Genomic DNA, 14352 nt, shown 5'->3' on the forward strand with positions numbered 1-14352 from the left:
CGTCGGTCGAATGACTGGGGGGCGGAGCCAGAGGGGGAGCTATATGGACAGCTCTTGCTGTGTGCTCTCCTTGCCTTTCCCTGTGGGGGAGAACATTTCCACAAGTAATGGATGACGCTGTGGACCGGACACACCGTTGGAGAAAGTAATTTATCAGGTAAGCATAAATTCTGTTTTTGGTTAACAACCTGGGTTCTTCTTGCTGATTGGTGGATAAAGGTCAACCACCAATAAACAGGTGCTGTCCAGCGTTCTGAACCAAAATTAGCTGGCTCCTTAGCTTAGATGCCTTCTTTTTCATATAAAGAAAGCAAGAGAACAAAGAAAATTTGCTAATAGGAATAAATTAGAAAGTTGCTTAAAACTGCATTCTCTATCCGAATCATGAAAGAAAAAATGTCGGTTCAGTATCCCTTTAATGTTTGTATACATGGGAAAAAAATATATTCTAGTAGTTCCATAATTGAATCCAATGTTTTGGTCAGAAATTTTCCCCAGGATTATAATTATTAACCTAAACGTTGAACTTCTAAATAAATAACCAAGCAAATACCTAGGCCTGCAGAGAGTATGGCTATAAGTACAATATAGCTTTGTGTCTGCATATTCCACTTCTAGTATATTAAAGGGACACTGAACCCAAATTTTTTCTTTCATGATTCAGATAGAGCATACAATTTTAAGCATTTTTCTTATTTACTCCTATTATCAATTTTTCTTCGTTCTCTTGCTATCTTTATTTAAAAAAACAAGGCATCCAAGCTTTTTTTTATTCTGAACTCTGGACAGCACTTTTTTATTGGTGGATGAATTTATCCGCCAATCAGCAAGAACAACCCAGGATGTTCACCAAGAATGGGCCGGCATCTAAACTTACATTCTTGCATTTTAAATAAAGATTCCAAGAGAATGAAGAAAATTTGATAAAAGGAGTAAATTAGAAAGTTGCTTAAAATGTCATGCTCTATCTGAATCACTAAAGAAAAAATTTGGGTTCAGTGTCCCTTTAAATTGAAATGCCACTAAGTAAAAAAAACACGGAAGTGCTCACTAAACAAAGCATATTTCTCTTTATCAGCTAAATGAACTTGTGGGAAAGCACAATATATCCTTTATTTGAAATAATAACTATCTGCAGTTTAAACCACTGAAAATCATTGGATCAGCATTGTTTAGAAGTTTGTTATTCTGTGGATAGAGAGCAGAGTTTATAGGGGCGTGAGCAGGGAATGTATTTGACGGATCAGGGAGGAGCTTTGCCTAACGTTGCAAGAAGCATTTGCAGTGTAACACAGACTGACACATGCACAGGCGGCTCAGCATATGTTACTGCAGAGTTTGTTGATGTTTATTGTAGCCTTTGCACATGCATAGCTTCTCTCACACACATTTGCTTGGCTAGAACTACATAGCAACAATCTAGCACAGAAACACACGGCATTTATTCAAGATGATGAATGGGTTTCCATCTGAAGAGTTACACCGTGATACAGGGGGAGAGTTGACCTCTCCTACAACAACAGCAGCAGCAACACCACCAGTGGTGGGGGTGGGTTTGGGTCCCTTGAATGGTCAGCTCTGCTGTCTTAGAGATGAAGGGGAGAGGTGCAACCGGCCTGCAGGCAATGCCAGCTTTAGTAAAAGGATCCAGAAAAGCATTTCCCAAAAGAAAGTCAAGATTGATTTGGACAAAACAGTAAGTCTGTGTTCTTGTTTTTTAATCTATAAAAGACTGAAAATCAAATGCATACGTAAGTTATAGCTACGTATTAAATGTGTGTCTTAAATGCTTAGAGAACATTGGTGTTTAAATGGCCCTAATAGTATCAATGTGTGTGTGTTGTGTTATGGGAGTTTTTTTTTTTTTTTAATGAGGAAGCTTTGTGTACTTTGTTGCTTTCATTTCCCACTCTCAGTCTCTGCAGTGTAGATACGAGGCCAATAGGCAATAACAACAAAGTAGTCAACTCTCATCCGCGATTCCAAGGATGATGATCACAGGATCAGCACACAAATTTCACTTCCCACTGCACAATGTTTAATATAAACTAAAGAAAAAAGTGCTTCACTTTTTATCCTGTTGAACAATGAAGTTAGGGTTTCCAGACTAAATGTTCCTGCTCTACACGTATTTTCTAAATAAATACAACCTGCGTGTATTTTTTCAATGGGTGTTTTGTACCATTATATTATTTGTTTTGTCGATACAGATCACAGTTAAAAAAATGTCCTGTTTTTCTTCACTTGCGCATTAAATGGGTGAATATTACATTCAGCACGAATCGCTCTCACCGCATTACACATGCTTGCTGTCATTGCACTTTTCCTTTGTCTGCTGTTCACTCTCTGTGATTTTAGGCTTTTCCTCTGCATTTGCTGTAGACAAAATATAAGTAAATAAAAGACCCAGAGCTGCTGCACCATTTGTAAATATGATAACTGTGTCGTTTTACTTATTTCACATTAGTTTGCTGTCGGGAAGGGCTGCAACGAACGCTCTCTATCAAGCGGTTAATCTTATGTAACGTGACAGGGCTGAGTAGTTTTATCCACCAAGAAAGAGATTCAAGAATCTCTCTGGAACATCTGAGGATTTACTTTGCTTTTGTTCCTGGTGCTTCCAGTCGTTTCACTGTCAGATTCCCCTGCTAGTGCTACCTCCTGTCTGCTTGCAGGGCAGAGGAATAAGGCTGCTTAGGAATGAATAAATAGTAACGTTTTTTTTTTTTCTTCGAGTAGATAGACTTGGGCTGCTGCTGTGCATGTTACAATAGTACATTGCAGCATGTGTCAGGGTATGGAGACTGAGTAACAACCCGACCGGTGCTGCATACTAAACAAGCCCTAAGAACATACTTAGCACACGTCCGAGCGTCGTATTTAGTTTATAACCCACTTGTATTTATTAACTAAGCATGATTAATATGTGAGAGATGACGTTCGTGCAAGCTCTCCGGCCTCATCATGTGCTGCACCGTGACAAAACTAAGGGCTTATTTATCCACAGTCAGCGCCGCCCCCTCAGCCTACAGCCGCACAAGGCTAAACTACAAAGGGCTTTAGCTGCCTGGCTGGATCAAGACTATATGCTTGTTATGGAGAGTGAGGGTGACTTTAATACTTTTTAACTTTTTCTATCACGAAGTGCCCTGCAAAATAAAAATACATGAGCTTAAGATATGTATTTATTTGAATGTAAATACTATTTATACAGTACGTTATTATGGTTAGGACGTGTTAGTTTTCTGCTTGTTCAGAAAATCAGATGCTGCTGCTGTCTGTAGTTTATGGTGATTCGGTCTGTTTTGTTTTCTCCTCAAAGGCATCATGGGACTTGTAGTCCTTTGTTCAGTATTGAGACAGAATACAAAGCAGGAAGTTGTTTTCTTGTTTGAGCCTCCCAAAAAGACATGCTACATTTATATCTAAAAATAGTTATTGTCCGTTTCAGTTTTTAGAATAACAATATAATAAACTCACTGTACTTAATTTATTTTTTTAAATTGTAATTTTAATCTATGTACACATTTGTTTAGCACGACCCTTTTGCACAGATTTCCACATCACCGCCCCTGTCACCAATAAAAACGTGATATACTGAAGCAGGGGCTGCAGTGAACTTGCATTTTCAAACGGACATGAGAGTCTGGGATGTTAATACTTTAATTTAAGAAGGTTTATCAGCCTTCCTTTACTATTGGTTAAATTGTAAATTTATGATCTGAATGTAATTTTACACAAACAGTAACATTATATTTCCCATGGTGGACTTGGTAGATCAGGTATTGGGCACATGTGAACCTCTGCACTACGTTTTGTAATCTTGGGGAAAAAAGTGTAACAAAAATGTTCTTTGATCTTTGGGGACTTTGTTGGATGGCCAGATAAGGTGGTAAGGTGTGGCCACAACTGAAAAGAGGTTTACAGAGGGGACAACATTCTGCAGGGGGGGGGGGGGGGGGGTACTCTGCAACTTTATGTAAATCTGGTCCTTGCCCCTAGACATTTTTAGTGAATTAACCAAGGTGAGGGGAGCTTACGGTGTGGGTTAAGAGAGTTGTGTCAGAGTGTTTTTCACTATGTGTATTATCACAGTAGAAATGAAAATAAAAGTAATTAAGCTTATATATAGATAGTATTTATTTAAAACACTTAAAACAAGTTGAATTGTAAGTATAGAGCTCTAATACTTTAAAACATTAAAAACAATATACAATTAATATAAGGACAACATTGGAGAATTATGAACAGTCTTTTTGATTTGTTTTCAATTTGTTCATATAGTCTGATCAATTAATTTGATTGATTTCGTTTTTTGTTTAGAAAGTTTTTTATATATGAATGTTTTACTTTTACTCACGTTTTTGTCTTGAATAAAAAGCTTTTAAAATGGCCTTAGTATATGTCCAGGATGGGCCGTTGAGGAGACAAAAGGAAATAGATGACAGTCTTATGTTTAAGACGCTCTTTATCTTAAAAGGTCAAAAATTGCAACTTATGAAAAGAAAAGTTGTAACGTTGTTTCAAATTTTTTGCAAGTCTTTTAAGAGGAGAGACAATTGGTGTTTCTATATTGGATATATCTGGAGAAATCGATGTGCTTAAGGTTTCTTTGCCAATTTCACTTGTAGATGTGATGTTTGATATTTGATAAAAGGAAGGACTCGTTGGTCTCCGAGACTTTTTACCCTGTTTGTGGTAGATTTGATGTATAGGGTTTGTAGGAGTCTCTAGGAGGCTTGTAGTGTTTGTTGGTATTTGGGTCTTTGGTCAAAATCGTGATCGTTGGTCTCTGAAACTGTTTACCCTATTAATATGGTGAATTTGATGTTCAGGGTTTGCTGGAGTCTCTAAGAGGCTTGTGGTATTTCTGGATGATATTATTTATCCAGAAATACCACAAGCCTCTTAGAGACTCCAGCAAACCCTGAACATCAAATTCACCATATTAATAGGGTAAACAGTCTCAGAGACCAACGATCACGATTTTGACCAAAGACCCAAATACCAACAAACACTACAAGCCTCCTAGAGACTCCTACAAACCCTATACATCAAATCTACCACAAACAGGGTAAAAAGTCTCGGAGACCAACAAGTCCTTCCTTTTATCAAATATCAAACATCACATCTACAAGTGAAATTGGCAAAGAAACCTTAAGCAAATCGATTTCTCCAGATATATCCAATATAGAAACACCAATTGTCTCTCCTCTTAAAAGACTTGCAAAAAATTTGAAACAACGTTACAACTTTTCTTTTCATAAGTTGCAATTTTTGACCTTTTAAGATAAAGAGCGTCTTAAACATAAGACTGTCATCTATTTCCTTTTGTCTCCTCAACGGCCCATCCTGGACATATACTAAGGCCATTTTAAAAGTTTTTTATTCAAGACAAAAACGTGAGTAAAAGTAAAACATTCATATATAAAAAACTTTCTAAACAAAAAACGAAATCAATCAAATTAATTGATCAGACTATATGAACAAATTGAAAACAAATCAAAAAGACTGTTCATAATTCTCCAATGTTGTCCTTATATTAATTGTATATTGTTTTTAATGTTTTAAAGTATTAGAGCTCTATACTTACAATTCAACTTGTTTTAAGTGTTTTAAATAAATACTATCTATATATAAGCTTAATTACTTTTATTTTCATTTCTACTGTGATAATACACATAGTGAAAAACACTCTGACACAACTCTCTTAACCCACACCGTAAGCTCCCCTCACCTTGGTTAATTCACGTTTCATTTATTAGACAGTCGTTTGAAGGAACAACTGTCAATTATTGTAGGGTACAGAGCGAGGTTACAAAAACTATTTTCTTTAGATAAAAATTATTTATCTCTTAATATACACACACTAGGTGCACTCACTCTATACTTGTTCCTCCTAGACATTTTTAGGAAATATATTATTTGTATGTTTAATACATTTATATGAAGCCCTTAAAGGGATAGTTTACTCAAAACATGTATCCCTTTTAATTTGTTCCCAATTATCCACTTTACCTGCTGGAGTGTATTACATTGTTTACAAGTATTTCCATTAGCCTTATATTAGCATTTAAAATATTTTATTTAGCCTATGGTATCCCAACCCATCCTGAAAATGTTTGGCCTCAAAGCCAAGCTGTGTTAGCAGAAATTACACTCCCAGTGGGTTATAAAATAGATAAGGTAATACAATGTTAATTTTCCATTGTTCTCTCTAATTATTGGTGATTGGTTTATGGACAGATATAAGATAAAGAAGCAGGAATATTTATACAATGTGATAAAGTAGTGAGAACTGATTATACCTACAAGCTCAACCCATTTTATTAGGTTGTGGCTTCAAAACACAAAACCAGCTAATTCATATACACAAATAAGCCTTTAAAAAGCAAATCTCATACATTGTATACTCTGCAGGTGGTAAAAAAGTAAATGGAAAAGCATTAAGGGAAAAACAATTGTAGAGTATACTGTCCCTTTAAAGGGATAGTAAACCCAATTTTTCGTTTATTTTATGGTTCAGATGGAGCAGGCAATTTTAAGCAACTTTCTAATTTTCTCCTATTATCATTTTTTCTTTGTTCTTTTGCTATCTTTATCTAAAAACAGGAATGTAAAGCTTAGGAGCTGGCCCATTTTTTATTCAGAACCTGGGTTACGCTTGCTTATTTGTGGCTAAATGGCTATTTACAAGAGCACTAGATGGCAGCAGTATTTCCTACCATGTAGTGCTCCAAATGCCTTCCTAACGGCTAGATTTAGAGTTTGGCGTTAGCCGTGAAAACCAGCGTTAGAGGCTCCTAACGCTGGTTTTAGGCTACCGCTGGTATTTGGAGTCAGTGATTAAAGGGTCTAACGCTCACTTTTCAGCCGCGACTTTTCCATACCACAGATCCCCTTACGTCAATTGCGTATCCTATCTTTTCAATGGGATTTTTCTAACTCCGGTATTTAGAGTCTTGGCTGAAGTGAGCGTTAGACATCTAACGACAAAACTCCAGCCGCAGAAAAAAAGCAGGAGTTAAGAGCTTTCTGGGCTAACGCCGGTTCATAAAGCTCTTAACTACTGTACCCTAAAGTACACTAACACCCATAAACTACCTATGTACCCCTAAACCGAGGTCCCCCCACATCGCCGCCACTCAATTAAATTTTTTTAACCCCTAATCTGCCGACCGCCACCTACGTTATACTTATGTACCCCTAATCTGCTGCCCCTAACCCCGCCGATCCCTGTATTATATTTATTAACCCCTAACCTGCCCCCCACAACGTCGCCGCTAGCTACTTACAATAATTAACCCCTAATCTGCCGACCGCAAAGCGCCGCCACCTACGTTATCCTTATGTACCCCTAATCTGCTGCCCCTAACACCGCCGACCCCTATATTATATTTATTAACCCCTAATCTGCCCCCCTCAACGTCGCCGACACCTGCCTACACTTATTAACCCCTAATCTGCCGAGCGGACCTGAGCGCTACTATAATAAAGTTATTAACCCCTAATCCGCCTCACTAACCCTATCATAAATAGTATTAACCCCTAATTTGCCCTCCCTAACATCGCCGACACCTAACTTCAATTATTAACCCCTAATCTGACGACCGGAGCTCACCGCTACTATAATAAATGGATTAACCCCTAAAGCTAAGTCTAACCCTAACACTAACACCCCCCTAACTTAAATATAATTTAAATCTAACGAAATTAATTAACTCTTATTAAATAAATTATTCCTATTTAAAGCTAAATACTTACCTGTAAAATACATCCTAATATAGCTACAATATAAATTATAATTATATTGTAGCTATTTTAGGATTAATATTTATTTTACAGGCAACTTTGTAATTATTTTAACCAGGTACAATAGCTATTAAATAGTTAAGAACTATTTAATAGTTACCTAGTTAAAATAATAACAAATTTACCTGTAAAATAAATCCTAACCTAAGTTATAATTAAACCTAACACTACCCTATCAATAAATTAATTAAATAAACTACCTACAATTACCTACAATTAACCTAACACTACACTATCAATAAATAAATTAAATACAATTGCTACAAATAACTACAATTACATAAACTAACTAAAGTACAAAAAATAAAAAAGAACTAAGTTACAAAAAATAAAAAAATATTTACCAACATTAGAAAAATATTACAACAATTTTAAACTAATTACACCTACTCTAAGCCCCCTAATAAAATAACAAAGACCCCCAAAATAAAAAATTCCCTACCCTATTCTAAATTAATAAATGTAAAAGCTCTTTTACCTTACCAGCCCTGAACAGGGCCCTTTGCGGGGCATGCCCCAAGAAAATCAGCTCTTTTGCCTGTAAAAAAAAACCATACAATACCCCCCCCCCAACATTACAACCCACCACCCACATACCCCTAATCTAACCCAAACCCCCCTTAAATAAACCTAACACTAAGCCCCTGAAGATCTTCCTACCTTGTCTTCACCATCCAGGTATCACCGATCCGTCCTGGCATCCGGTGCTGAAGAGGTCCAGAAGAGGCTACAAAGTCTTCCTCCTATCCGGCAAGAAGAGGACATCCGGACCGGCAAACATCTTCTCCAAGCGGCATCTTCGATCTTCTTCCATCCGGTGCGGAGCGGGTCCATCTTGAAGCAGCCGACGCGGATCCATCCTCTTCTTCCGTTGTCTCCCGACGAATGACGGTTCCTTTAAGGGACGTCATCCAAGATGGCGTCTCTCGAATTCCGATTGGCTGATAGGATTCTATCAGCCAATCGGAATTAAGGTAGGAATATTCTGATTGGCTGATGGAATCATCCAATCAGAATCAAGTTCAATCCGATTGGCTGATCCAATCAGCCAATCAGATTGACCTCGCATTCTATTGGCTGTTCCGATCAGCCAATAGAATGCGAGCTCAATCTGATTGGCTGATTGGATCAGCCAATCGGATTGAACTTGATTCTGATTGGCTGATTCCATCAGCCAATCAGAATATTCCTACCTTAATTCCGATTGGCTGATAGAATCCTATCAGCCAATCGGAATTCGAGGGACGCCATCTTGGATGACGTCCCTTAAAGGAACCGTCATTCGTCGGGAGACAACGGAAGAAGAGGATGGATCCGCGTCGGCTGCTTCAAGATGGACCCGCTCCGCACCGGATGGAAGAAGATCGAAGATGCCGCTTGGAGAAGATGTTTGCCGGTCCGGATGTCCTCTTCTTGCCGGATAGGAGGAAGACTTTGGAGCCTCTTCTGGACCTCTTCAGCACCGGATGCCAGGACGGATCGGTGATACCTGGATGGTGAAGACAAGGTAGGAAGATCTTCAGGGGCTTAGTGTTAGGTTTATTTAAGGGGGGTTTGGGTTAGATTAGGGGTATGTGGGTGGTGGGTTGTAATGTTGGGGGGGGGGTATTGTATGTTTTTTTTTTACAGGCAAAAGAGCTGATTTTCTTGGGGCATGCCCCGCAAAGGGCCCTGTTCAGGGCTGGTAAGGTAAAAGAGCTTTTACATTTATTAATTTAGAATAGGGTAGGGAATTTTTTATTTTGGGGGTCTTTGTTATTTTATTAGGGGGCTTAGAGTAGGTGTAATTAGTTTAAAATTGTTGTAATATTTTTCTTATGTTTGTAAATATTTTTTTATTTTTTGTAACTTAGTTCTTTTTTATTTTTTATACTTTAGTTAGTTTATGTAATTGTAGTTATTTGTAGCAATTGTATTTAATTTATTTATTGATAGTGTAGTGTTAGGTTAATTGTAGGTAATTGTAGGTAGTTTATTTAATTAATGTATTGATAGGGTAGTGTTAGGTTTAATTATAACTTAGGTTAGGATTTATTTTACAGGTAAATTTGTTATTATTTTAACTAGGTAACTATTAAATAGTTACTAACTATTTAATAGCTATTGTACCTGGTTAAAATAAATACAAAGTTACCTGTAAAATAAATATTAATCCTAAAATAGCTACAATGTAATTATAATTTATATTGTAGCTATATTAGGATTTATTTTACAGGTAAGTATTTAGCTTTAAATAGGAATAAGTTATTTAATAAGAGTTAATTAATTTCGTTAGATTTAAATTATATTTAACTTAGGGGGGTGTTAGTGTTAGTGTTAGACTTAGCTTTAGGGGTTAATACATTTATTAGAATAGCGGTGAGGTCCGGTCGGCAGATTAGGGGTTAATAATTGAAGTTAGGTGTCGGCGATGTTAGGGAGGGCAGATTAGGGGTTAATACTATTTATTATAGGGTTAGTGAGGCGGATTAGGGGTTAATTACTTTATTATAGTAGCGCTCAGGTCCGCTCGGCAGATTAGGGGTTAATAAGTGTAGGCAGGTGTCGGCGACGTTGAGGGGGGCAGATTAGGGGTTAATAAATATAATACAGGGGTCGGCGGTGTTAGGGGCAGCAGATTAGGGGTACATAGGGATAATGTAAGTTGCGGCGGTTTACGGAGCGGAAGATTAGGGGTTAATAATATAATGCAGGGGTCAGCGATAGCGGGGGCGGCAGATTAGGGGTTAATAAGTGTAAGGTTAGGGGTGTTTAGACTCAGGGTTCATGTTAGAGTGTTAGGTGCAGACGTAGGAAGTGTTTCCCCATAGGAAACAATGGGGCTGCGTTAGGAGCTGAACGCTGCTTTTTTGCAGGTGTTAGGTTTTTTTTCAGCTCAAACAGCCCCATTGTTTCCTATGGGAGAATCGTGCACGAGCACGTTTTTGAGGCTGGCCGCGTCCGTAAGCAACTCTGGTATCGAGAGTTGCATTTGCGGTAAAAATGCTCTACGCTCCTTTTTTGGAGCCTAACGCAGCATTTTTTTGAACTCTCGATACCAGAGTTAATTTTATGGTGCGGCCAGAAAAAAGCCTGCGGAGCGTTAACAGCCCTTCTACCGCCAAACTCCAAATCTAGGCCTAAGTATCTCTTCAACACACAATATCATTGAAACGAAGCAAAATTGATAATAGAAGTAAATTGGAAACTTTTTTTAAAATGGTATGCTTTGTCTTAATCGCAAAATATTTTTTTAGGGGTTTCATATCCCTTTATATTTGTGAAATCTGTAAAATGTATTCCCAGAACCGAGAAAAATGAAATTTTCAGAATTAAATGACAGGATAAATGGGCAAAATTAATAATGAAACTATATTGCAAGTTTTTTTTTCTACTACAGTAACTAAACATTTTAGATTACAATGTCAAAGTATTTCTTCTCACTTTAATCCATGAAAATAATAGAAAGTTCATAGCAGTCAGTGTCTCAACAATGGTCCAATGGAGACTCTGATGGTATTGCTGCCCAGGAATTGTAAACTACCCTAGATGAACATGCTTGCAAACCAAGAGGAAACGCGAAGGTGCAGAATTTGCAACGTTCTAGCTACAGCATGCACTCACACAGGAAGGTGTTGTATTCTATTCTGTTTGTACTTGCAAACCAAGCGGAACTGGGAGATGATGCATTTTTAAGTGCTTTGGTTGTACCAAGACAATACACTTTGCAGTAGTATTCTTGGCTGGCATAATCCTCATCCAGTATCCTTTAATTGAGTCTCCAGCAACTGGTCATGATTTTTTTTTTTTTTCCCCATACGTAATATGTACACAATCAAATAGTGAACCAGATCTAAGAAAAACAAATGCTTTTCCTCTGGCGAGCGACAACCGTGACAAAAGTGGGCAGCACAACTTCTTGACTGCGGTGGAAATCCAAACATCCTTGTGTAGTATCAGGAAAGTTTAGAGTATAACTTTAACTGAGTGAAAAATAATATATGTAAAAGCAGAAGCAAGGACTTACAAATCAGACGCTCCTCAAGCAGATGTGATTGTCAAAAGAAACACATTTTAAAGAAGTAGCCACAGGCAAGTTTGCATCAGCGGTCTACTGGGAGAAGTTTTTATAGAATTCAGAGCAGATGGAAGATCCCATAGAGGTGCAATGCTATGTATCCTGGGTTGTAAAGTGATCAAAAGCAGTAATATTTCATATTCAAAATGACATAAGGCTCATTTAACTCCAGAAACTGCAGATCATACTTAGAGGTGTGTATGTTGAACATTCACATCAAGATCCCAGGGGTTCTTCTGATGCAAAAATATAATTATTTCAGAAACTGATGGGGTTTGAGAGAAAAACACTATTTTTGCATCTATGCTGAGTAGACAACTCAGACTCTATTATATCCTGAAAAAAAGAAAACTTTTAACAGAACATCAACCACTACATCTCAAAAGCCAGAATTCTTCAACTCAGTTTTCCAGACATCCACAGGTAAGGATACTAAACCAAACCCTGACATAACAGATCTGGGAAATGCATAAGATCTCACAGAGCATCTGCTGGGAGACTCTGAATATGATGCAGGCCAGTTCCCATATCTGGTCTATCTAAGAAAATTAATCAAAATAAAATGTACATTTCCTTGAGCCTTTTATAACAAACAATATATAATACAACTTCTGTATGCTTTTATCAAGCAAGAAGAATACAATAGAGTTATTGGAGGCAGATGCACTTTTCTCTTTAAAGGGACACTGAACCCAACTTTTTTTCTTTCATGATTCAGATAGAGCATCTGAATCATGAAAGAAAAATTTTTGGTTTAGTATCCCTTTAACATTGGAAAAAAGACAGTGCTGTACAATTAGAAATGTTAATAAATAGGGTTGCACCGATACCATTTTTTTATGACCGAGTACAAGTACCGATACTTGTTTTCAAATACTCACCGATACCAATTACCGATACAGACTAATTATTTAAAGGGATACTGAACCCAAATTTTTTCTTTCGTGATTCATATAGAGCATGCAATTTTAAGCAACTTTCAAATTTACTCCTATTATCACTTTTTCTTCGTTCTCTTGCAGTCTTTATTTGAAAAATAAGGCATTTAAGTTTTTTTTAGGCTCAGAACTCTAGACAGCACTTTTTTATTGGTGGATGAATTTATCCACCAATCAGCAAGGACAACCCAGGTTGTTCACCAAAAATGGGCCGGCATCTAAACTTACATTCTTGCATTTCAAATAAAGATACCAAGAGAATGAAGAAAATTTGATAATAGAACTAAATTAGAAAGATGCTTAAAATTTCATGCTCTATCTGAATCACGAAAGAAAAATTTTGGGTTCAGTGTCCCTTTAAGATTTCTTCTTTTTAATTATAAAGGACTGTAATTCAAAAGACATTATCAAATAATAAAACAGTTTTATTTGTCAAAAGTTTACTGAACATGTTTATAAATAAAAAATATTACAATAAAATATTAAATTTAAAGGGGTGATGCAATTGGGTTGTAGGGCTGTTATATAACATCAATTTGACATCTGTCAGGAGGTCCGACTCTAAGTTGAACAGTCTTTCACTTTCCACCATACTGCATGGGGCAGAAAGATATTTTTGGCCCATTTTAGCCAGAGCTGGAAATCTGTTTATTAACTGCCCAGTACTTCAGGGGTTTGTCTGAACGAGGTACAGTGATCTCTACTACAATAATACAAATAACAGCAATTTGTATTGGCAGAACAGTAGTGAACAATTTTTAGTTTAGTCTCCACTCCAGTTTAAAATGAAATGGGAACATGCAGTTTGAAAAAACACCACAAGGTAGCATATGGGTAGGAAGTGGAGGTATCGGTTTAAGTATCGGTGCATTTGCACGAGTACAAGTACTCATGCAAAAACTTGGTATCGGTACCGATACCGATACTAGTATCGGTATCGGCGCAACCCTATTAATAAACCATACAAAAGCTATTGGAAAATGTGTTTTCTGATATAAAGGGATGATTCTACAGTGTTATTACAGTCTAATGTATGGGGGGGTTTCTCTCAAAACCACGTTATAAAAATGTTTATAAACAGATGGAATGGCATTGAATTTGAAACCCTGATTAAAGCTATGGGAGGAATTTTGCATGGGAATTTGGGATGTACTGGATAAGGGAACATAACTGGTTGCCCATGCAATATTGAAGAGCTATGTGATAAGGTGCTTCAGCTTCTGGCTGACATTCACATGTAAAGTGGAACAGGAAAATACTCCGGCAAACCTCCAGGCGCTTTAGTAAAAAGGTGATACTTTATTTGAGACGGAATACATTAGGCATAAAAAAGCTTTTAAAATCAAGCTTCTCAACAGGAAAGTGGCTAACGCGTTTCGGCAAATACAGCCTTACTCATAGACATAACAGCTGATCACCAGTCGGAGCATAAATAGCCATTAGCTGATCTCGTCCTGCTGAGACAAATTTTCTTTTAAAGGTACCGCACTGATACATACAGATAAGTGATATGACCTGAATGGCCCATTACATGCAATTCATAAC

The 14352-nt window shown here is 37.2% G+C and overlaps 1 protein-coding gene across 1 annotated transcript in view; it reads left to right on the plus strand.

Moving 5' to 3' along the window:
- Positions 1 to 1254: 1254 nt before the first annotated feature.
- SAP30 (Sin3A associated protein 30) overlaps positions 1255 to 14352 on the plus strand; it is a 93297-nt gene continuing 80199 nt past the window's right edge. The window contains exon 1 of the mRNA XM_053703832.1: positions 1255 to 1696. Within this exon, the coding sequence (XP_053559807.1) occupies positions 1451 to 1696 (246 nt within the window). The 5' untranslated portion in view covers positions 1255 to 1450. The remainder of the gene's footprint in view (positions 1697 to 14352) is intronic.

Source organism: Bombina bombina, chromosome 2 (genome assembly GCF_027579735.1).
Source record: "Bombina bombina isolate aBomBom1 chromosome 2, aBomBom1.pri, whole genome shotgun sequence".
Classification (NCBI taxonomy): domain Eukaryota; kingdom Metazoa; phylum Chordata; class Amphibia; order Anura; family Bombinatoridae; genus Bombina; species Bombina bombina.